Genomic DNA, 22806 nt, shown 5'->3' with positions numbered 1-22806 from the left:
GTTCTTAATATCTCCAGAACCACTTAACATTATATGATGTATTTTTGTATTGCAGTATTTTGTAAACAGTAAAGCGTATATTGATATCAGTTCCACAAGATAATGTGGTATTTTGTAGTATACTGTAAGAATTTCTAGGATGTATTGGCTGAAATCTGTAGTTAATGCAGACAATGCAAATTGTGTTAATCATGTGAAATAAACAATTCTTCAGTATGGCATAATTCCTTTGAAACCCAGATTTGGAAACCATTGCTGAGGAGACATAATGCTTGCGGTTCAAAAACTTTAAAAAAATAAAATAAACTGTTTGTTTATGTACAACTCACCTCATTTCACCCATCAAGTTGAGCAAATTAAAAATTGTTTTCTGATGAGCTTTCTGATTTTGCCCCACCACCCTAGTCCTTGGCTGATAGGAATGTGTGTGCCAGGGGATAGATATCAACAGAGCATAGGCGGATGCTGGCCTCAGGTCACCTCTTCTGCCAGTGTCTGTCGGTGTCCTTTGGAAGTTTTGCTGTAACTGCATGTTCTATCTTGCTGGTGAATGACATATGCGGTCAACAAGTCTTGGCCAACTTGGCAGGTAGCTGTAGTGCCCTCAGTCCATGTTGTTTCCTTAATTCTGCTTGCAAACTGGTAGCTGTCACGGTTCACTGGTGGGTGTGTAGTAGTTCTTAAATTATCATAACCTGACTTCCTTGATTAAGAGGAATAGAGAAATGCTTCCTAAAACCCTATTGTTTATAAAGCAGATTGCAACCCCTTAAAGTCAATGTTATATAGTAGTCTTTATGTTTGTCTCTTCGTGGTTTCACTTGTTGGTGCATCACCACCCCCTTTTCTGAATCGTTTTGTCCACCATAAGCGTGGAAGGGTATGCTCAGGCATGAGTCCCTTGCTCATTGCACCATCAGGATTCAAGCAAGCCGGGCCGAAGACGGCTGTAATGCCAGAAACCGGTCCCCGGAAGCTTGTTTCCTTCCCAGTAAAAGAATTGGCTTGGTAGTTTGGTCTGCCCTGTTCCCATGATGCACTGGGCCAGGGACAGACTAATTTGCATGTAGCCAGGTTCTGAGCTGGGATGGTGCAGTGAGCTAAAAAACGGTGATGGATCAAGCCCTGATCTGTTGACTGGGTACGAGTGTTCTGCTTAATTCAGATACTCTGTCCATCACCACCCCCTTTTCTGAATTGCCTTTACATTCCAGCATCGGTTTGCTATACGTCCCCCTGTTTCACCTGTCACCTATTTAAGAGTGCCAGTGGCGTCATGATACCTTCCTATCCCTACTTTGCATCAGTGTATTCATGTTTGTGTTGTTCGGCCTCCGCTCATAAACCTGTTGATGTCGTACACCATTTTGTTCTCAATCTCCGAGCGGCTTCCAGTTTATCTGGAGAGGTGGCTTCAAAACGCGGGTCCATTAATCTAGAGAGGGTCTTATCGGTTATGTGTATCACAGTAACAGCACCATTTCCACTGTCTGGTATACTTCTATATCCAAACAGTTCTTTTGCTTCCATGATTGACAGAAAGTTCCTGCTTCTAAAAGGCACTCACATTATGACTGTGTTTGATTTCTCCGTTTGACAGAAGATCGATGCATTTCATCCTTTAGACTGGAAATCACCAGATTCATCAAGTCTTCTGCTATGACATTCCTTCTTTTTGGAGGTCACATCAGCTAATTTCCTTGGATTCCTAAAGGATGTTCTTGCCTTTCTAGACAGTAGGAAGATGGGCGGGTATTTCCCACCCCTTTTCTGGTTTATGTTGCTGGAGTGTGGGAATGTTTAGAATCTGATAGACCTGCCAGAAAAGCTCTTAATCTTGCAGGGTATTGATAATGGACCCTTAACTGAACCCCTGTAATCAGTACATACATATATTATGTAATAGAAAGTTGTTAATGTGTGCTAATCTAATGAATTAGAATTACAACCGTAATAACTGTAAACACCTGCGAATATGAATATTACTAAGGAAAATCAAATATAGACCCTAGACATTAATCATCGCGCACCCCTAGTCAATGAGTCTTGAACTCCGTATTTGCCTTGTCGGATTTTATTATTGTGTCATATATTGCTAAGGGCCTGCTTTAGATCTCGGCGGACGGGCTACTCGATCACAGCGGTGCCGGATATCCTGTCCGCTGAAATTTAAATCCCACAGATGCAATGGGATTTATATTTCGGCGGACATGACATCCGTCACCGTTGTGACGAAGTAACCAGTCCGGCGAGTTCTAAATCAAGCCTCAAGTTATCCCTTTTCCAAAAGGGGTTCTCCTTTAAATACCTCCACCTACAGCATGTTCGCCAGCTTCTGGTTTCTCTTTCTGTCCTGCCATAATTAAGGAGAAGGAATACTGCTTTTTTCATAGCATTTCTGTGGAGCAGGTGGGGTCGCTCAATCGAAATCCCATGATGCATCGTTGAGCTGAACACAGTGCTTTCATGTGAAGCATTCATAAACGTTAATAGATAGTACTTTGTTGGAATCCAGAAAATAAGTTAAAATCCAGAAAGTTGAAGGATAGGAGTTTAATGTTCAATGGCACAGTACCAAACAGCTCAGACAGACAAGTCCATCTGGTAGAGTTCCAGTTATATAAAGAACCCTATTGCAGCTGCCATGTGCCAGAATCAAACGTATACAAAATATTTAAAGGGAGAGGTACAGGGAAAATATATAAGATACAACACACATTCAGAACCTTATTAGTACAGAAGCTAAAGCCTTAGCAAGATCTCTCACAGGAGAAAAAGTTTTATCTCGTAGCTGCAACTGCTGTAACGGAAAACAGTGACAAAACAGGAATTTCCCCTCCGGCCTAAACCACACAGAAACAAGTGATGTGGCATTTTTGCACACAAAGATTCAAATTTATTCTGCTTGCTTTGCTTGAATGAAGCAAGAAACCTCAGTTCCTTATCTTGATTCTGATCATAAGTGAATTAATTCAATACTCAAGCATGATTTATGTTAGCATATGTTAAGAGATGTAATATATATTAACTCCGTCAAGACACCGCGTAGACTGGTGCATGCCACGCCGCTCTGGTTTCCCTATAAACTAAATAGTAGACGTATAGCATGAGGTCAGTTTGCATAAACACCTCAGGAGGCTGGAAAGGATCATGGAAGAGGGGGAAATGGATTAGAGTTCTCATCCCTTACCAGAATCAAGTGCCATAGGCTGCAAGTGGGTAAATTCTCATAATTTTGAAATTTATAGCAGTCTTGGAACCAAGGATCAATTGGTAAGTTTCTCTTTCTCTGAAAGACAGAAGCACTTCTAAAAGGTCACCTAAAATCCAAGGTTTGACACATGTTGGTGCGCTGGTACTCCTTATGTAAAAAAGGGAAGGTTGCCAGGGCCGTCCTTAACTCATGCATCCTTTGCCAATCTCTTTTCTAATTTCTATACCTTTCCCTTCATTTATATTTACACACTTTAGCGTAGAAAGATTTAAATTGGGAATCATTCTAGTCCTGGGAGGGTAATGAACTAGGCGAGTAATCTACTTTACTGATAGAACATTGGAAAAGTGCTCAACTTCACAGGCCGTGAACTAACTTCATCCTTTTCTTTATTCTCCCCCCAGGAAGAAGAACAGGACCAAAGGCGAAAGAAGTATGAGCTGCAGATAACCGAAGACTTAGAAGAGTTTCTGGAGGCTCCAAGTGAAATGAGTGGCACAGCTTCTGAAGCGATGAGCAGCAAGGCCCCAAAGAAACGAACTGCGGAACCAAAACCTAGTAAGCCACAATGCACACCTGCTGAGCTACTGCTGTGAAGACAGCAACCTGAACAACTCAGCCGGTCAAAAAGATTTCCCATGCACATGCCCTTGTTGCTTAACATACAGAGTAGTAGTTTGGACCAAATTTTAGATGTTCTTAAATTAGCTAGAAAGCGATACCACAGGGGGATGATGGACGGAGCGTTGGAGCAAATCAAACACTCAACCTCAGTCAACTGATCTGGGTTTAATCCATCATCATTCTTTAGCTCACTCCACCGCCCCATTTCAGACATGGCCATATGCAAATCTGACCCTGTGCCTCATGGGAACAGTCCAGCCCGAACTGCCAAGCCATGTCTTCCCTGGACCGGAAACAAGCATCCTGGGACTGGTTTCTGCCTAATCAGCCATCATCAGCCAGGCTAGCTTGAATCCAGTGGCAAAGTGAGCAAGGGACACACGTCTGGGCATACCCTGCCAACTTAGGGCGAACAAAGCAATACCAAAAGGGGTGATGGACGAAGCGTTGGAGCAAATCAAACACTCACCCCCAGTCAACTGATCTGGGTTTAATCCATCATCATTCTTTAGCTCACTCCACACCCCCAGTTGAGGCACAGGGTCAAGACTGATTTACATATGGCTTAGTTCAAACTGGAATGGCAGGGTGAGCAAAAAAACGATGATTTTAGGCCCAGATCTCTGTACTGGGGTGAATGTATGACATTATTCTGCATTCTGTCCATCAACTGTTGTTTTTGCATTTGTCACCCCGAGTGGGACGGGTATGCTCAGACCTGGGTACTGTGCTCTCCATGCCACTGGAATCAAGCTATCCTGGCTGATGAGGGCTGAAAGCCCGAAACCGGTTCTAGGATGCTTGTTTCCAGTCCAGGGAGGACCTGGCTTGGCAGTTCGGGCTGGACTGTTCCCATGAGGCACAGGGTCAGACTGATTTGCATATGGCTGGGTTCAAACTGGAATGGCATGGTGAGGAAAAAAACGATGGATTTAGGCCCAGATCTCTGTACTGGGGTGAATGTATGACATTGTTCTGCATTCTGTCCATCAACTGTTGTTTTTGCTTAAATTAGCTAGGGCTAATTATTGATGCTCTCGAAAAAGTATTTTTCTTTCAACAGGTGGCTGACTTCAGTGCGGACCATAAGGGTCCTGGTATCATCAATTGTCTGCTGCCTGTAAGTTATCACTGTTCCATGAGGGAGCACAAGATTCACCCGTCTAGGACTCCATGGTGTGGCATGGAGATCCTCACCGAAAACACTGCGGCACACATAAACACAGTTAATTTACACATGCACACAGACTTTCAAGAGTGATAAATTACATTCTGTACTGCAGAAGTTGCTTTGCATTTGTTAATAAAGGCTATTTTAGATTCAGTAAATCTGCTAACCATAGTGGGGGCTGTTCATAGGAAGGGTGTGAGATGGCAGGAATAGCCCATATTTTTGTATTCTGTCGAACAAGCTGGCCTCCAGGGCCCGGCGTTGGCCTGGGTCCACTCCTTTCTGTCCGGCAGGTCTCAGTCGGTCAGTCTGGGTACCTTCCGTGGACCCAAAGTACCTTCCACCTGCGGTGTCCCTCAAGGCTCTTCTCTGTCCCCCCTTCTTTTCAATCTTTATCTTCGCCCCCTCCTTCTTTCTCTGAGGCAGTGGGACGTCACCGTCTTCAACTACGCTGACGACCTACAACTCATCTTCCCTCTCTCTACCCCCTCCGCTGTCTCTAACTTTCATGCTGTCATGTCTCATATTCTCCTCTGGATGAGTCAAAACCAGCTCAAATTGAACCCTGGAAAGACGGAGCTCCTTCTTCCAGGCAAGAGCTCCATCCATTGGGGTCCTCACTTCTGGCCCACAGGGCTTGGCCCCCCCCCTACCCCTGTGGCATCCGTAAAGAGTCTGGGAGTTATTATCGACTCCGAACTCTCACTTAAAGCCCAGGTGGGGGCGGTGGTCTCCTCCTGTATGCACCAGCTTCGCAGGATCAGGAAGGTCGCTTATCTCCTGTCCCCCGAAGTTCTGCTCCAAGTCACCCTGGCCTTGGTCCTTTCCCGCTTGGACTTCTCAAATTCCTTATATCACGGTCTGCCCAAAACCTTGCTCTATAGGCTGCAGATCGCTCAGAACCAAGCGGCACGACTGGTCTTCAGGATTCCAAAATGGCAGTCGGCCAAGCCTCTCCTTGCCAAACTGCACTGGCTCCCGGTCAATCTCAGGGCAGCCTTTAAGATCGGCTGCATAGTATTCAAATCCCTGACCGGCCCCTCCCCTAGGTTCCTGAAATCCCTTATCACTCCATACTGCCCCTCTCGCAATCTTAGATCTTCCCATCTCCATCTCCTTGTCACCCCCTCCTTCAAACTCGCGAGGGTTGGAGGTCGGAGTTTCTCACACCTTGCTCCTACACTTTGGAACTCTCTTCCCCTCTCTCTCAAATCTGCTAACTCACTCACTCTTTTTCGCAAATCTCTCAAAACTTGGCTTTTTCCCCAATCTGGCTAATCTTTATCTGCTATCTCACTGAAATCCCAATCAGCGCCAGGAAACTCACGGTGTCAGTGCGCTCTAAAAGAACTCCCCTAACATAACATAACATAACCCCTCAAACGTTGTCTGTGTTCACGAACTCCTCTCCAACCCAGTGCTACCCCGTGGGATTTTGTCCTGTCAATGGGAGATGTCAATTCCTTTCCAGGGTGGGAAATGGAAGGGAACAACCCTAAAATTGTTGGGGGGGGGTTACGTAGAAAAGAAAATTCCCTTGGAGAATAAAATTGTACGTGTGTTATCCGTCAACATGTATTTGTGTACATGTGTAATACTTCAACATGTATTTGTGTATATGTGTAATCCTTCAACATGTATTTGTGTACGTGTTTAATCCTTCAGCATGTATTTGTGTACATGTGTAATCCTTCAACATGTATTTGTTGTACATGTGTAATCCTTTGTGTATTTGTGTACATGTGTAATCCTTCAACATGTATTTGTGTACATGTGTAATTCTTCAGCATGTATTTTAATTTTCTTCAGATTGTCAGAAAGAGAAATTCACAAAGGATATCCAAAAATCCTGGCAATAGCAACTGTTGCAGGTTTTTTTCAGGCATACTACTGAAAACATGTTTTATTTACTAAAAATCTTAAATATTCATAGTTTGTAGATCCACGGGTACATTTATGACTTTCTTTGAACTCTGTAAAAAGGTAGAGGGCTTGAGACATCTAATCTTTTCTTAAGGCTGAACATATTTTCTCGCCTTCAGCCTGTCCCTTTAAACAAACTAAAGGGAACCGCATTGTTTCACCCTGAAGAGACATAATAGTGTAGTAGTCCTTTAAAAGAATATGTCTGTAGTTTCTAGCAATAGAACTTTAAGACAAAATTAAGTGTTCTTTATCTCTTAACCACCGTGCATACGCTCACGTAAAATTGTCCACGCATTGTGGCACCTGCATTGCCTTCCTTGTTGAAATGCTGGCAAGAAAATGCAGAATGGCCCGATATAGATTCATGCCTTTTGCAATTGACATCATCCAACCGTTCACATGTTGGCCAGCTTCCTTGGATTGCCAGCCTCTTTACCCTACCCTGCAGCCGAGTGATAGTCATCACATTACGTCGGTGGAACTCTGCAGAACTTCCTGTGTCTTTCTTAAGTTAGGTGATAGAACCAGCCATATTTGATGTTAAGCCCTCCACCTTCCGGAACCTGACCTTTATCTTTATATTTCGTCACACAATGCCCCGTAACAGTTGTACACCACAGTATCGAGGTGATAACCACCCCCCTACAAAAATATTGACTGCAGAATATCAACTACCATTATATCGTCAAGGTAAGCATGTATAGGTAAGTATAGTTTTACCAATGCAAATGCTTGTTTATATCATTTCTTGCTGGTATTTACTATTCCAAACAATTATTATCTTAGAGTTCTGCAGAAGTCCAAGCAGCCGTGCCCCCTTGTTTCAGTAGCATTGATACACTTTCAGGGGTTGTACAGACGAATAGGATTCCAGTGGCACTTGCTGCACTATACAGATGTCAAATAACAACAACAATGCTTGTGACACTTTACGGGAGATCACATTTGGTTAGAGGCAAGCCTAGTTAGCCATATCCATAGAGAATGGAGTGGGTCACCAGTGATCTCTAGTCTTCACCTTACGTTTGCAACATGCCTCCCAGTCAGGGTAGCGGGGGAACGCTGGTGGCAGCTCTCTCTGATTGGGAGTGCGCCGAAGGCTTAGCCGGTGAATCTCGGCTCGGTTTAAACTAATTCACCTTTAGCATCAAAGATCCAGGGATTAGGCCCTTTTAAAACAGCGAGTATGAAAACACAGTCACGAAAACAGTGAGATTGAGGTCGGTGAAGAAAGGTGATGACCGGAAAAGACTTTTGGTGTGCATAATAATGGCAACATACACCATGTGCTAATTCCACATGGCATTGGGATATTTTTAAGTATTGCAAAATGGAGCAAATGATACAGGGCATCAGAAAATAGATGCCCACAGCTAACAGAGTGAACAGAATAAGTATCCTGCATGACAGGGCTTAAGTAGGGAGACATTTGTGTTCAGATTGATCTCAGTTACCCCCCCCCCACACACACACACAGAGCCCCCCCACACACACACACACACACAGAGCCACACACACACACAGAGAGCCACACACACAGAGAGAGAGCCCCCCCCCACACACACACACACAGAGAGCCCCCCCCACACACACAGACAGAGCCACCCCACACACACACACAGAGCCACACACACACAGAGAGCCACACACACACACAGAGCCCCCCACACACACACAGAGCCCCACACACAGAGCCCCCCACACACACAGAGCCCCACACACAACGCCCCCCCCCCACACACACACACAGCCACACACGAGGAACAGGGGGGGGACGGAAAAGCGAGCACAACGAGGGAACGGGGGGCAGAAAAGCGAGCTCAACGAGGAACAGGGGGTGGGGGCAGAAAAGCGAGCACAATGAGGCAACAGGGGGGTGGGGGGGCAGAAAAGCAAGCACAACGAGGCAACAGGGGGGTGGGGGGGCACACACACAAAACAGAGACTTCATACGAGGAATAGCATGCGGAGACATACTTCTATCATTTATCAAGAGCCCGAGTTTTTTTTTTACAAATACCTTTGGATTTCAGGATCCATTGCTCTAAAAAAGTGACTATGACTAAGGATGCGAAATCAAAATGTAAGATTAAAGCGAAAAGCGAAGACTCACAGATATGCTCGATCAAAATTAGCGTTATAATGGTGCCCCACTGAAACTGGCAGAGCTGAAGACTGTTCTATGACAAGCTTCATTCAAAGTGCAAGACTCGAGCATCATACATCATAAATTATTAGTTTATACGAATACAGTCCCTGCACCCCCAAAGCGGGGGTTGGGGGGGGGGCAGAAAAGCAGGGGTTGGGGGGGCAGAAAAGCGGGGGTCTGGGGGCAGAAAAGCAAGCACAACGAGGAAGGGGTGGGGGGCAGAAAAGCGAGCACAACGAGGAACAGGAGGGTGGGGGGCAGAAAAGCGAGCACAACGAGGATCGGGGGGGGGGGGCAGAAAAGCATGGTGTGGTGCCCTGGCAACGGGTGCCTTTCACCCAGGCAGACCAATTTCCGGTGTCGTCTTTGGACACTTGTATTTAGCAACGAGAGCCGAATTTGCCTCCCCCGGTAGGATTCGGTCACGTTTTTGAAACATATGGCTGAATAAATGCTTTTACTTACTGCGTGTGGTGTCAACAATTGAGAGCAACTGCTCTTTTGCAATAATTGGGTGCCCCGCTTATGAACCAATTCAGGCTGTCAAATGCCGTGAGCTTACTCAGTCTGTGCATAGCTGTGCGTGACATTTATTTGGCTATGCTGGGCCTGCTAATAACAATAATTACATAGGCTTGGATTTCTGCCCGACATCGCACTTTATTGAGGTGGCGCGAGCACGTCTGATGGCCGCAGAGTTTTCTGTATTGTTTGTCCTGATTTAATGATTGACGAAGATTTTGATTAAATACAAATGGAAGCCATTTCAGCATTTGTGTCACAGGTGACGGTTGCATGGGTCTTGTGAGTGCACTCCTCTCAGAAATGCCCAAGCCGAGGCAGCATGGCTGCTGGAGAGGGAGGGGTGGGGGCCTGGGGAGCGGCAGAGGGAAGGGGGAGGCGAGTCGAGAGCGGGACGGAGGAGAGCCTGCACACTTGTCACTCTTTCCTCCTGTAATGCACTGTTTGCTACCTCATGTATTGTTTGCTCACAATTGTCACTTTTACCTCATGTAACAGCTCCGGAAACACCACCACGTTTCTCCGAGGCCCAGCAGAAATGTCTCGGAGAAACTCACGGTCATTTTGGGATTCGGGGGCGTGTTTTTCGTTCTCTCCTCTTCCCATTGGCTGGAAGGTAAAATTTCAGCCAATGGGAAGAAAAGAGAAAGAACCTAAAAAACACACACCCCCAATCGCAAAAAGACGGGGCTTGAACGGAGTGACGCCCCTCTCCTCCAATGGCTGGCCTCTGTTTAGGAAGCCAGCCAATGGAGAAGAGGGGCGGGTTCAAGCCCCACTCTGGAAAACATCAGTGCTCCCCAGCTAGACTGCGCAAGCGCAGCCTTCGCTAGGCGAGACCTAAAAAGGATGTCACAAAAACACCACCGAGCCCCTAGTCTACCTATTTGTCTCACATGCATGAGTTGCAGGATTCCCGATGTGATCATAAAGCACCTGGAAATCTTCATACCACATAGTTCGGTGATGTACAGATGTGACACTACTACCCAAATCTGAGATTTGCCCTGTAAAATGTGGAATACCCACAGGAATCTATGTTTGCGCACAGATGTGTGTATTGTGGTCTACGTTTAACCTGCTCATTCAGCCAGGATTTTTCTGGTGACATCTTTGCGTGTTCCCCCTTTACTTATAATCCCCATTTGGCTGGTAGATCCATGTATAAGATTCTGACTTGTAATTAGGTCCACAGGCTTTTCATTTATGGGTTTTTTCTCAGGTTCCAAGCAAGTTCCCATCAAGAAGAAACTTGAGCCCAATACTCTGGGACCCATGCGAGAGCGCGAGCCCTGGGACTGGATCTCGCTGAACAAGTGCCTAGTGGTGGCCTCCTTCCTGGCTCTCTTGAGCATGGGCTTCCAGATCATGCAAGGTAAGGTTCAGCCACGGTGAGCTAAAGGATCTTTGGCAACTCTCCAGAAAACAGTGAGGGTCTGTCTTTGTGGTAACTGAGAAGGAAGGCAATAATAAGAAACTCATAATATTGAAAAGCAATTCTTTGTCTATTGTTCATATTGCTGAGTGCAATTCATTTTAAATTGACCCTTCGGTTTAAAAATGCAGTGTGTCTGAATGCTTTAGCATTTCTTAGATTGTTTGGTCTTGTATAGTTTGGGAGAACTCCAACTTCTTGCCCCTCAAACCCTTATCACCTTGGGATTAGCCTTGACTCTCAACACCCAACTTTAGTTCTCTCAGGTTCCCCAGGCTGGCGCGAGAGTAGCTCATAAAATCCAGGCTTTTTGTTTGAATTCTGGGACTCGTAATCCTGATATCACAATGGGCTGAACAGGACTACAAGTCCTAGTATGCAGGACCAGTTGAGCAACTCAGGCCTCAACACTTTGGCCAAATAAAAGTTGGTTTTTAACTGATTGGAGCTAATTGTATTTTTCCCAATTTGATTTGAAATAATCACATATAGCAAAGAAAACTTGTGTTGATTCCTAAAATTATTGAAGTGCCTAACATCCTTAACCATAAACACTGAACTCATACCTAAGTCCAGAGAAAAATATTACTGTAACTCTAAAACTAATGTTAAGTCTAAAACTAATCGTACAGCCAACCCCAGTTTTATTCCAAACCCTAATCCAAATTATATTACCCTTTATAAAAGTAAACAAAAATATGTCTTTACAATTTTATTTTAGACTGGAATACCTAAACTGAAAATGCCATCATCAATTTCCTTAATTTTCTTCTTCATTTTTGGTTTGTCACTTTTGTATCTTCTTAGGGGATTTTTTATTTTGTTGTTGATTGTCCGAAGTACATGGTTCGTGAAATAGCAGGCCAGTGTGGTTAACTGTCCAGTGTTACCAGCATAGGGAAGGTGGTGGATGGATGTAGCAGGGATCAGAAAATATTCCAGTTCTCTCTGTCCTTTATCGGAGGAAGGCGAAAGCTGGCTGACTTTTTTTTGGGTACGGGAATGGTTTTCTTCCCACCCTCATGCTGTTCCTCCCACTCACAGTCTGTCCCGTTCCCCTGTCTCTCTTCGCACGCTGGCAGCTATATGACTGATTTTCAAACAGACTGGCTTCTAGGGAAATTTAAAGATTTCCAAACATGCCTGCTCCTCTGGAAGGCTGGTAGGGCTGGGGAAGCCTCCGAAGGACCAAAGAGTGAGGGAGGGGGCTGGGAAGCATCAAAGTGCGTAGGTATATGGGTGGCTATCTCCCAAAGGTATTGTCTGAGGCGCCGTTGCCCTTTCGCCCAAGAGGACACTCAGTGTTGCTCCGCTGCCGGTATTAGTCTTTGCCCCAATGGGGCAGTCATTGCGACCAACCAAGTAAGTCCATACAGCCTGCTGCTCCTACCTGATAATCATTGTCTGTGGATGGAAAGGCGAGCTCAGACCAATAGAAAGGTTATCCGGCCAGGCATCAGCCTCTTTTTGCTCCAACCTTAAAGGAGGAGAACAAAAAAGTGATTGATAGATATTTTTGAATTAATCTGACTGAACTGTAATTACTTTGGGCACCTTCCATGCCATCATTTTTCATCTTGTCTGTTCATTACACAAGGGGAACAACAAGATGAAAACCATTCTTGGTCTGCTCCAGTGGGTCCAGTCCAGACGAATGGCCAGGCTATATCCACTCTGAACGGGAACGCAAACAACCCATGATCAGTTTTGGCCTTGCCGGACTTTATCCGTGAGGTGTATGTGGGCATAGCCACACCACTTAGGATTGTTCACTCAACAAGAAATTGGTTAATGGAAATGCTTGATGTAGTTTGATCGCCGACATATTTGCAGGGCGATGCTAGAGCAGCCCGAAGCACCAAAGAACCTCGGCTAGAGGACAAGAGGCTGCCACATTACACCTCAAAGTGATGGTGATTTGTCACCTCCAATACCATAACATTTCTGGATAAACTGCAGGACTGGCCTGACAATGTTCTGTCAATTATGAGATTAAATGTGCCAGGAATCAAATTCTGGAGGAAACTGGAATTGAAAGTGATTAGTATGACATGCTTTTGGTTAAACTCGGGTAGTACACTTGCTGACTTCCCGGGGTCACGTATAAGTTAACACAAACTTTGGTAACAAACTTCAACAAAAAATGCATTAGAAAAAGGACCGGAAATGGTGTCTTTGAAAAACGGCGCCGGGAACTACAGGAGGGGGAATACAAACAACCAGGTGTATCCGCCTGTTATCGTATTTTGAGCGCTACGGCTACTAATCTTCTCCTCCCGGCTATGGCTTCCTTTCTACTACATTAAGAAACCATCTACTACGCGAGCAACTTTTTGTTTTCCACATACTTCGCCCTTTCCGGTTTTTGGACACAACACCATTTCCGGTCCTTTTTCTATGAGGCCCTGAAGATTCGCAGTCTGTTTCCCTGCGATGAAACACGTGTTGGCCAGTACAGAGGAACAATAAACCGGTGTTTTATACCAAGAACTTTACTTCATTTGAACTTCTTTTTCGGCACTATATGGTCTATTCACTTTGAAATGTTCGATGTGCATGTTGACCTATGCTACTGAAACTCGAAATCACCCGAACATTGTTATTGTTTGTCCAGTGCAGGGGCTTTGTTGTGTATATGCAATTTGTGTGGATTTTCTGGATCCAACATTGAGCGGTTGTGAGGGATTACCGCCCGCCCTTTTGCCTGGATTTCTATACTCCATAGCAGCAATATACCTTGCGGTTACTCAGGTGCGCGCCTGGCCATTTCTGGAATACCCTAAACCCTCCCAGTAGATCGATATTAATGGAAAACCAGTTTCTTTGTATGTGGATCAATTAATCCAAGTCTTAAGGCAGAACGGTACCTCATCCATGTCAGGAAAGACCTGAAAGCAAAACATTTTCTGCTTGCTTACCGGATTGAGACACGGTACCTGTCACGTGTTTCAAGCATGGTCGCGCCTTTCTGGTTCATGGATCCTTAATAATATGCTGCCGCTGGTAAGAAGCCTTGGAAGAGACACCCTTTCAGGAAAAATAATTCAGAATTCACCCCTTTTTCTGCCTTAGTGGATTATCATCATAGTCTGTTATCTATACAATAGTTACACAAAAATGTGATTCTGTTTGGCATAAAATGGAATCCAGTGTAGTTTGTTTTAATATGTAGACAGAAGCTACTTTAGGAAAATGTTACTTTTGTAAACAAAGTTAGGCCCTAGTAGGTAATCAGTCCAGTAGCCAGTGGTGTAGATTATGTAGGTTTATTGAGTTACAGGTAAGATGGTACAGCTCCACCGGGACCAGCATCCTGCTGCTCAGCCCCACTCATTCCAACCATGCACTCATGAACCTTCTATTGCATCACACTCACACAGGCCGAGCAGCAAGGAACTAGGAGATCACGGAATACAAGTTACCCTGCCCTCTTAAGTCTGTGGGCACCAGAGTCTCATCTCTGTTATACTACCTACTTCTTGTGAGAGAATTGCACAGCACCTTTGGCTGGTTATGATGTTGTTTTCTCTCTCACAATCTAGAACACTTTCACTGCAATAACAATCCCTGTCAGGGTCTGTCAGAATTCTGGAACTCTCTGGCATTTTTTAACTTAAGACGCAATATCTTTTCTGTGATAAAAGCGCTTCAAGTGAAACCGCATGATGGGAGAAGGAAACGGAATAGACAATATTAACTAACTCGTTTGGTTATCAAAATCTCAAAACATGGATGAAGACTGACTTTGGAGAGCAGTTGATTGCAAGACCCTGAAAGTAAGGAAACCATGGTTTCTCCAGTAACACTGTCCTTTCAAGTTGTAAATCCAGAGAGGGACCTTCTAAAGGCCTTAAATTAGTCCTTCTTTAAGGTTATTAGGTGCAGCTTTTCCATTAGGCAGTGTATTTTCAGCCATTGAATGAAAGGCAAACCCTGAACTCTTTCCTCATATTCTGCTAATTCTCTACCTGACCCCCTAGAGACGTCCTTCAAAGGTGTTCTTTTCGTGCTTCCTCCAGTATCAAGTTGCAATCCTTCAGAGTGATCTACAAATAAATGACTTTGTGGCGCAATGTCTTTTGTCATCATCTATATCCAAACCTTAATAGTGGTAATGCTGAGCTGGTCTTTGTATTTGAGGCACCCCTCGATTTCATAGTATCTTTCAATGCTGTGACACTAATTGACATCATCGAGGTCCGCACCAAGGATATTGCTTTCTTCTAAGTCCCTGACACTTCTCTTTCCTCAAAGAAGAAACTTCCCAACGACACCAGGTGGTCATGTTCTTAATCCTGACCAGGTAGAAGTATGCTAATGAAGCTCAGACCTCTATCCCCCCTCTGACTTAGGGGCTGGTTTAGAAATTGGTGGACGGTTACTCCATCACAACGGTGACGGATATCCCGTCCGCCGACAATATAAATCTCTTTATATCCTATGGTATTTATATTTCGGCGTACGGGATATCCATCACCGTTATAATGGAATAACCCGTCTACCAAGATCTCAATCAGGCCCTAATACCTATGGTATTTATGTTTCGGCGGATTGGATATCCGTTACTGTTGTAATGGAGTAACCTGTCCACCAAGATCTAAATCAGGCCCTAATCCCTACGGTATTTATGTTTCGGCAGACTTGATATCCGTCACCGTTCTAATGGAGTAACCCGTCTACCCAGATCTCAATCTGGCCCTAATACCTATGGTATTTATGTTTCGGCAGACTTGATATCTGTCACTGTTCTAATGGAGTAACACGTCTACCAAGATCTCAATCTGGCCCTAATCCCTATGATATTTATGTTTCGGCAGACTTGATATCCGTCACCGTTCTAATGGAGTAACCCGTCTTCCAAGATCTCCATCAGGCCCTTACTTTCTCTGTGTTAAACATATCCTGGGCCCTTTTCGTTCACAGCAAACGTTTCTTCTGTACCACCCTTGCCTCTCTGCGATCTTCCGATGATCATCTCCTTCAGGTCCTAGGTGTCAGGCTCTCGCATGAGGGAAAGCGCCTTCTCAGTTCCTTCTGCTAAAATGTCTAATTCTTGGTGATCCCATCTTTGTGACGTCAGTCAGTTATTGCCCTTTCGTGAAACCTTGAAGACCTGCCTTTTCTCCACCTTATTTACTTCTCTGAGTTGGTTCTTCTTTGTGTAAGCTATTAGTCTTAGCACCAGGACACCCTTCGGGTATTTGGGCGCACTGTACATCCTTCGTGAAGTGCAAGCAGACCTCTTCAGATGTGGACCTCTTAATAAAACAATTAGTGTTTCCACACCTTAATGCTCACACGTTTACCCCTTGCCTCTTACCCTGCAGTATGTCGACACTCTGCAATGCACATGTGCACTTATGATAGAGTTAATGGCAAGAGATAAAAGTTTTGCTTACCTTTTGTGGCCCACTTCTAGAGTTCAGGAGGTTCATGCTTACTCCAAATCCTTCCCACACTTTATACAGTAAGCAGGGTCTGTTACCTCAGTGTATTAGTGTTTCTGCTGTATGGATCTGTGTTCAATCTCCTGGTCACAGGTTAAAATCTGCAGGTCCACAGAGCCCTTCGTGGTTCTGCCGCTGATCACTGAGAACCATTGAGTTTAAATAATTTGAAAACTTCAGTGGACTTACTTGTTTTTATTTACTGAACATTGTATCTAGAGATTCAGCAAAGACTTATTAAAAGAGAATCTGTACAAAATGACATGGTAAGTGCGAACAGAAAACCAGCCCAGAGCGCCTTCCCTGATGCTAAGCTCACTGACTGAATATGGTCGCTTGACAGGGTATAGTGAGGATTTTATTGAAATAATGAATGAATGAATGAAACAGTTCTTGTAGATGCGCGGACTTAGCCCAATGGGCGTCAAGGCGCCTAAATCAAATGCAGAAGCTAGCAAACTACAAAGTCCTATTTACTCATGGGTAGGCCCTCTTAAAAAAAGTAGGTTTTGAGAGCCTTTTTGAAAGACTCGATGGTCGGGAGCGTTTTTATTTCTGTGGGAATGGAGTTCCACAGCTGCGGAGCAACCACGGAAAAAGCTCTGGCGCCCCATCTGGCAAGTTTGAAACGAGGTTCAACCAGTTGACAGAGTCCCGCAGATCGGAGGTTGCTTGTGGGGACGTAACGCATAAGAAGAGATCCGATAGCACTAGCAGGACCATCCTCTAGCATGCAAGCATGTTTTTGTTTTAAATTATGGAGTGAACCAGGTGCATCTGCAAAGATAAACTGATTGAACATCTCGCTAGAATTGACATTCCGCCTTTATCCAGGCAACTTCCACATTGCCGACTCCCTTAACATGACAGCCATAGCAAACTGAAATTAATGCGATGAGCTGAAAATCTTCTAGTGATGATGATGATGAAGCCGGGAGAATTCAGAAAGATTGCAGTCAGGGAAAACATTTTCTAATAGGAGAAGTTAGGTAAATCCGCAAATAATCTGCAATGCTTGCAAGGGTCTGACTGCATTGGTAGCAAGCGCTATATAAATGCAAACCTTTTTCCCTTCTCCATCCCTCCACTATCCTTCTCATTCCAAATAACTGACTAACATATCCACCGCTCAAAATACTTCCATATTTCACTGTACTAATTCACCAATAATCCTTTATGGGTTCCGGGGTGGCGTGCTACTCGCCGAAAACGTGCTTCAACACCCCATCAAGGGTAGCAAGCGCTATATAATTGCAAACCTTTTTCCTGCTTCTATCCTTCCACCATCCTTCTCCATCCAAATAACTGACTAACAAACCCACCACTCAAATTACCTTCATATTTTCACTATACTAATCCTTTATGGATTCCGGAGTAGCGTGCTACTCACCGAAAAAGCGCTTTGACGCCTCGTTAGGGATAGTAAGCGCTATACAAATGCAATTACAATACAATTGTGTTCTTCCGCAGATGTGGTGGACCCTGACGATGAGCTGCCGGAGCTGGGGAATGGCCGGCTGGTGCCACCAGTGTGCTGCCTTCCAGTGGTCCCTCCTGACGAGCTGGTAAGAAGAGCTGCCCCCGGAGGGCTCGCAGAGCTGGCAGGAAGGATTGTATTCTACGAGGCATCTGAGATCATTAATCCAGAAATAACAGGGAAGGCAGGAGGTCAGGAGGCAGGGTGGTGTTGAAACTGGAAACTGATAGGCTCTGGGGAAATGAACTGGAAAAGCTTCTTGTATTCCTGAAGCAGTTTTCCCAAGAGCTTCCTCTGGTCTCTGATCTTAAAATAAGATCTTGTCTTGACAAAGCAATCGATGTTATAGGAAAAGTTGTATGAAGGGAATTTATTGATATTATTTCTGTTTATTGTAAGTAAACCTAATCAAGGCCTGTAGTTGTCCACATCCCTGCAAGTAGAGAAGTGTTTATCTTCTGGGTTAAAGACATTTTCTTTGTTCCTTATGAATGGTTTGTTGCTGTTATGAAAGCTCATGGTTTCTTTCCTTTGGGCTCTCTCACTAAACTGCATGCAGTTTAGCCTCTAGCTTGGTGTCTGAAGCTATGTTTTATTTTTTACAAGCTTTTTTTTCATCCGTTCTTCCTTAGAAAAGCCTAAATACCTCTACGAATGAGCGCTTCTCTTAGAAACTTCGGGTAAGCAAACCTAAGTACATGGAAGCAGGACAGCACTGGTACAGGTATCACGAGAGCCTGATAGCGCTTAGGGACCTTTCACATCTGACCTCTGCACACTGTCAAAGAGAAGCTCCATCTGCACACTGTCAAGGAGTGGCTCAAGCTACACACTGTCAAGGAGAAGCTCAATCTGTAATCTGTCAAGGAGTAGCTAAATATGCAAACTGTCAATGAGTAGCTCAGGCTGCACAGTGTCAAGGAGTAGCTCAGGCTGCAAACTATCTCCGATTATGGGCGTGTGCAGCACCTAAGAAACAAATCAGTCCTCTAGGCTCTTTTTCCTTGAAGGCCTTGTTCGTACTCAGAGCAACTTGACTAGCATTAGGCTAGACCAGGCAGTCCTGGCACAGATATAACTGCCTGCCGCCCTGGTCTCTGATGGGGTGCTGGTTATCTGTTACCGGTTGTTCTGGTCTCCAACATTCACCAGATCTAGTTCACAGGCAGTAGACTTCTAGCCTTAGGAAAGGCATCCTTCTGTAACTCTGCCTCTGCCTTTAGAGATGCAGCAGCATAGCCCAGGTCACCATCAATGCTCAATGTTTTGCAGTCAACCTTAGACTAGCAGTCAGATGGCCGAGATGAACCTGGCCCTGGAAGCAAATTAGTTTGCAGCGTCTGTTCTGCAAGAAAATACCACTGCTGATTTTCATGAATAAGGGCCAACTTCTGTGTCCGCGTGAAGCTCTGCGCTGCATGCTGCATACCATTGGTCTTTCTTGTGCAGTATCCTTGACACTTTGCATGATGGGATTTTTTTATACGCATACTTCTCTTGAATAAGGTAATCTAGAAGTCCTCTAGTGCAAAGCTGTGTCTGCTAAAAAGTGAGGACTTACTAATGGTGTCAGACAGACACGGGCGATCTTGGCAGCTATGACTATTTTGCTGGATATATCCACCGGGTTTCTGATAAATGGATGGACTCCAAGTGAGGCGGGGTCGCTGATTTAGGGAGGTCTGGTACTTTCGCAGGCAGCCATCGCGCACTAGAACCTGTGCTCTAGATGGCACTGACACTTTTTTAGTCTGGCCTGACAGCTCACCTGTTACCAGTTCTTTAAATTATTCATAGAATGAGCTTTGACTGTGCTAAAGGAAGTATTTCCTTCCCACCTCATGCAAATGGCATATGATGTATCCTTCCGTCTCCAACAGAGTGCTTGCATTACAATGTACGGGCACTATTTTACATCTCAAAGTACACTAAATCGTCACACATTAAATGATATATTTCATTGATGAATTTTTTTATTTTGTATGTTTTAGTCAGGACTCCAAGTAAAAACCAGACCCATTGGCTTTGCCAATGCATGTGCTGCTAGAAATGTTGCAACAGTGCCCTTGCCTTCTTTTTTCGTGGTTGCTTTATTAATATCCCCTCAATAATAAACCTCTTCCAGTTGTCCTCTTTTTTAAGATTTCCAGAATGAATGTACATAAACGGGCCTGAAAGCGAGCATGTTTTATATGCATTGGTAAAACCTGCAGCCCTGAAAAGCGCCAGGCAGCATATAGCTCACCGTATACATTTTTGTCCACAGCATTGATTTCAGTTCATCAAAGACTGCACATTTCATCATCATCATTAAAATACTTTATTCAGTTTTTTACAAAGAAAAACATAAATGTAAAAAAAACACTTAAAAATCTCCATCTAATACATAATAAAAACAGTACAAAATTACCATTATGGGTCCATAAATGCAGGATTAAAAAGAAAACAAGCACTATATCAAGAACAAGAGAGTCCGAGTTGTAAAAAAGACATCGGCGGGGCACCGTAAAATACAGGATTAATCGGAAGAACTATATCAGGTGCAGTAAAAACATCCGTCACAAGCTCATAAGGTTCACAATAGTGGACGTAAACCATATTAAACCAAAATTCCGACTATCACAGTGTCCGATATCTTTTATTTGTGACAATGTGGATCAGGTAAGCATGCCACGCGTTGTGTCACTTGTCTTTGCGAACACATACGCAAGGTACAAGCTCCCTCTCCGCCTGCAGTCAGTGCATTGCTGTTCACATGGCCTGGTGGATTTTCTAGCTCCTGGAACTCTTTGACCCACATAAAGGAAATAAATAGGATTTGCTGGATGCATATTGTGTCCTCGACCTAGCCATGCAGATAACTAATCCTGATGAGACATTAATAGGATGCCCGCTCCACTTATGCTTTCTAGGAAACCCCTGCATCATGGCGGAAACGACAGACAGGCGCGCGCGGCTTAGAAGGCCGCTTCTTTGTATGATCACTGAGTTCTGTGAAGGGTGGTTATCCGCTACGCTTACCCTGATCTGCTTCTGCCTCTCTGATTGCCTCCATCCAACCTCAGACCTAAAGTACCTCTCCCTGTGGTGTCCTACACTCCACTGCTTGCCATGCCCTTGGCATGAATGAATGAATGAATGATAGTGTGGATCTGCAAACAAATTTGCCTCCTAGTGATTTCTGGGTGGAGGAAGTCATCAAGGTGTGAGTCGTGAAAGTTGTATTTTAATGGGGTTTTTATTCACGGTGTGGTTTGGTTGGAGTTTATGGCCTTTGGACCCCGAAGCATCTGCCTCCTTTCAATCCGCACTGAGTTTGGGATAGTTGGTGGTTAGAGGAAATCATGTGGCGACCAGGGAAGTAGTGTTGTATTTGGTTGGTTTGTTATATGGGCTTACTGTTGTAAGGGACGACAGATACCATCTGGCCGCCTCGGGTTGCTTTTGCTTTGAGGGGTGACTGTGCAGGGAGTGATTGATTGGTCTGCACCAGAGTTTGGATGGGTAGAAGGTTGTTGGTTGTTTAGCTTTAAGAAAAAGCAATTCAGCTTTGTTTCCTTTCATTGTCAGATAGGTCCATCTCATCCATTGTTCCATCTCTGAATGGCAGGTTTCTACTAGGCCCTGGGAATGGTTTTGCTGATTGGTGATACCAGCGTAGGAGCGATGGAGTTGCATGCCAGTGATGTTCAACAAGGTGTGGCGGCAGATGTTGGAGAGCACTAGCGATTGATGGATTCTTGACCATATTTAAATATATGTGTGCGTGGATTCTAATATGCTACTATTTATTACCGTTGTTTAGTGTGGAGTGGGACCATGGCTCCCGAGATGCGACACATTGACTTGGGACATGATTCCCTCCTCACCTTCACAAATGTTAATAAATAACATGTTACACTCTGCACATCTGCAAACCTGGTTCATGCACTTACATTTTTCCTGTGTATTTGTATGAAAAAATGTATTTAACCGCATCGCTGCTGCGGTTATTTTTGCGCTGTGCGGCTGTTTTAAAATAACCGCGTTACATGACGAGCTCAGCTCGTCATCCGCACACGTCACCCGTGGCTGATGACGAGCTGAGCTCGTCATCAGCATCGAAGGGGTTAATGAAAATCAGAATTCATTGAGTTACATTTGTGCAGTAAGGTAAAGTCACATTGAAGTGACCCCCTGACTATTAAATGTTGTTTCCATGTGTGAAGTAAATGTAATATGTAAAATGAGGCAGTAAACCGTGTTCTTCTCGTGTTAAAGGTCACTCTACTGTGCTACTAAAGTAGAATTTAACTTTTGCACTGTAGCAGTGAATGTTTGAGTGAATGTTTGAGTGAATGTTCGTTTATTCGTAGAGTTGCTATACATTTATTTATTTCGTTTCTCTGGTCCACATTTAATTTCATTTTAGGGATACATTTATTTATGCCAGGGCAATGATAATAAATGTAGGCCATGCATGTCTTTAGAGCAACTGCACTAATAAACAAACATTCGGGCAAATGTCACATCTAGTTTATTACGACAGGACAGCATAAATGCGACATGAGAAAATCACTTATTACTGCCTCACTCATGTAATATTTATTTTACTCAGGGAAACAGCTCTTCTGGTCAGTGCAAGTTTTCTTTAAATAAGGTGTTTAACCAAAGCCAGGGTGCAAGTGTTACATGTGTGCCGTGTGTTACAAGAGAGGCCTCCAGCTGTTACAGGGCTGTTTAACTGCAGAGTCACTGCCATGTGCAGTCTGAAGGGCAGCAGACAGGGCTGCCATCATGCCAGCGTTGCTGTACTGTGATGATAGCATTGGGCGTGGCCTTTGCACTGCAAGTCAGTGTGT

General features: G+C 44.4%; 1 protein-coding gene across 4 annotated transcripts in view; it reads left to right on the top strand.

Moving 5' to 3' along the window:
- Positions 1 to 22806, top strand: part of JSRP1 (junctional sarcoplasmic reticulum protein 1) — a 177803-nt gene that overhangs the window by 141934 nt on the left and 13063 nt on the right. For all 4 annotated transcript variants that reach the window (XM_086947197.1, XM_086947200.1, XM_086947198.1 and 1 more), the window contains 3 exons: positions 3619 to 3772; positions 10829 to 10981; positions 17959 to 18053. In XM_086947197.1, the coding sequence (XP_086803323.1) occupies positions 3619 to 3772; positions 10829 to 10981; positions 17959 to 18053 (402 nt within the window). The remainder of the gene's footprint in view (positions 1 to 3618; positions 3773 to 10828; positions 10982 to 17958; positions 18054 to 22806) is intronic.

This window comes from Lissotriton vulgaris, chromosome 12, assembly GCF_964263255.1.
Source record: "Lissotriton vulgaris chromosome 12, aLisVul1.2, whole genome shotgun sequence".
NCBI classification, from domain to species: domain Eukaryota; kingdom Metazoa; phylum Chordata; class Amphibia; order Caudata; family Salamandridae; genus Lissotriton; species Lissotriton vulgaris.
Note: the sequence above shows the minus strand (reverse complement) of the source record. Positions and strands in the feature narration are given on the sequence as shown.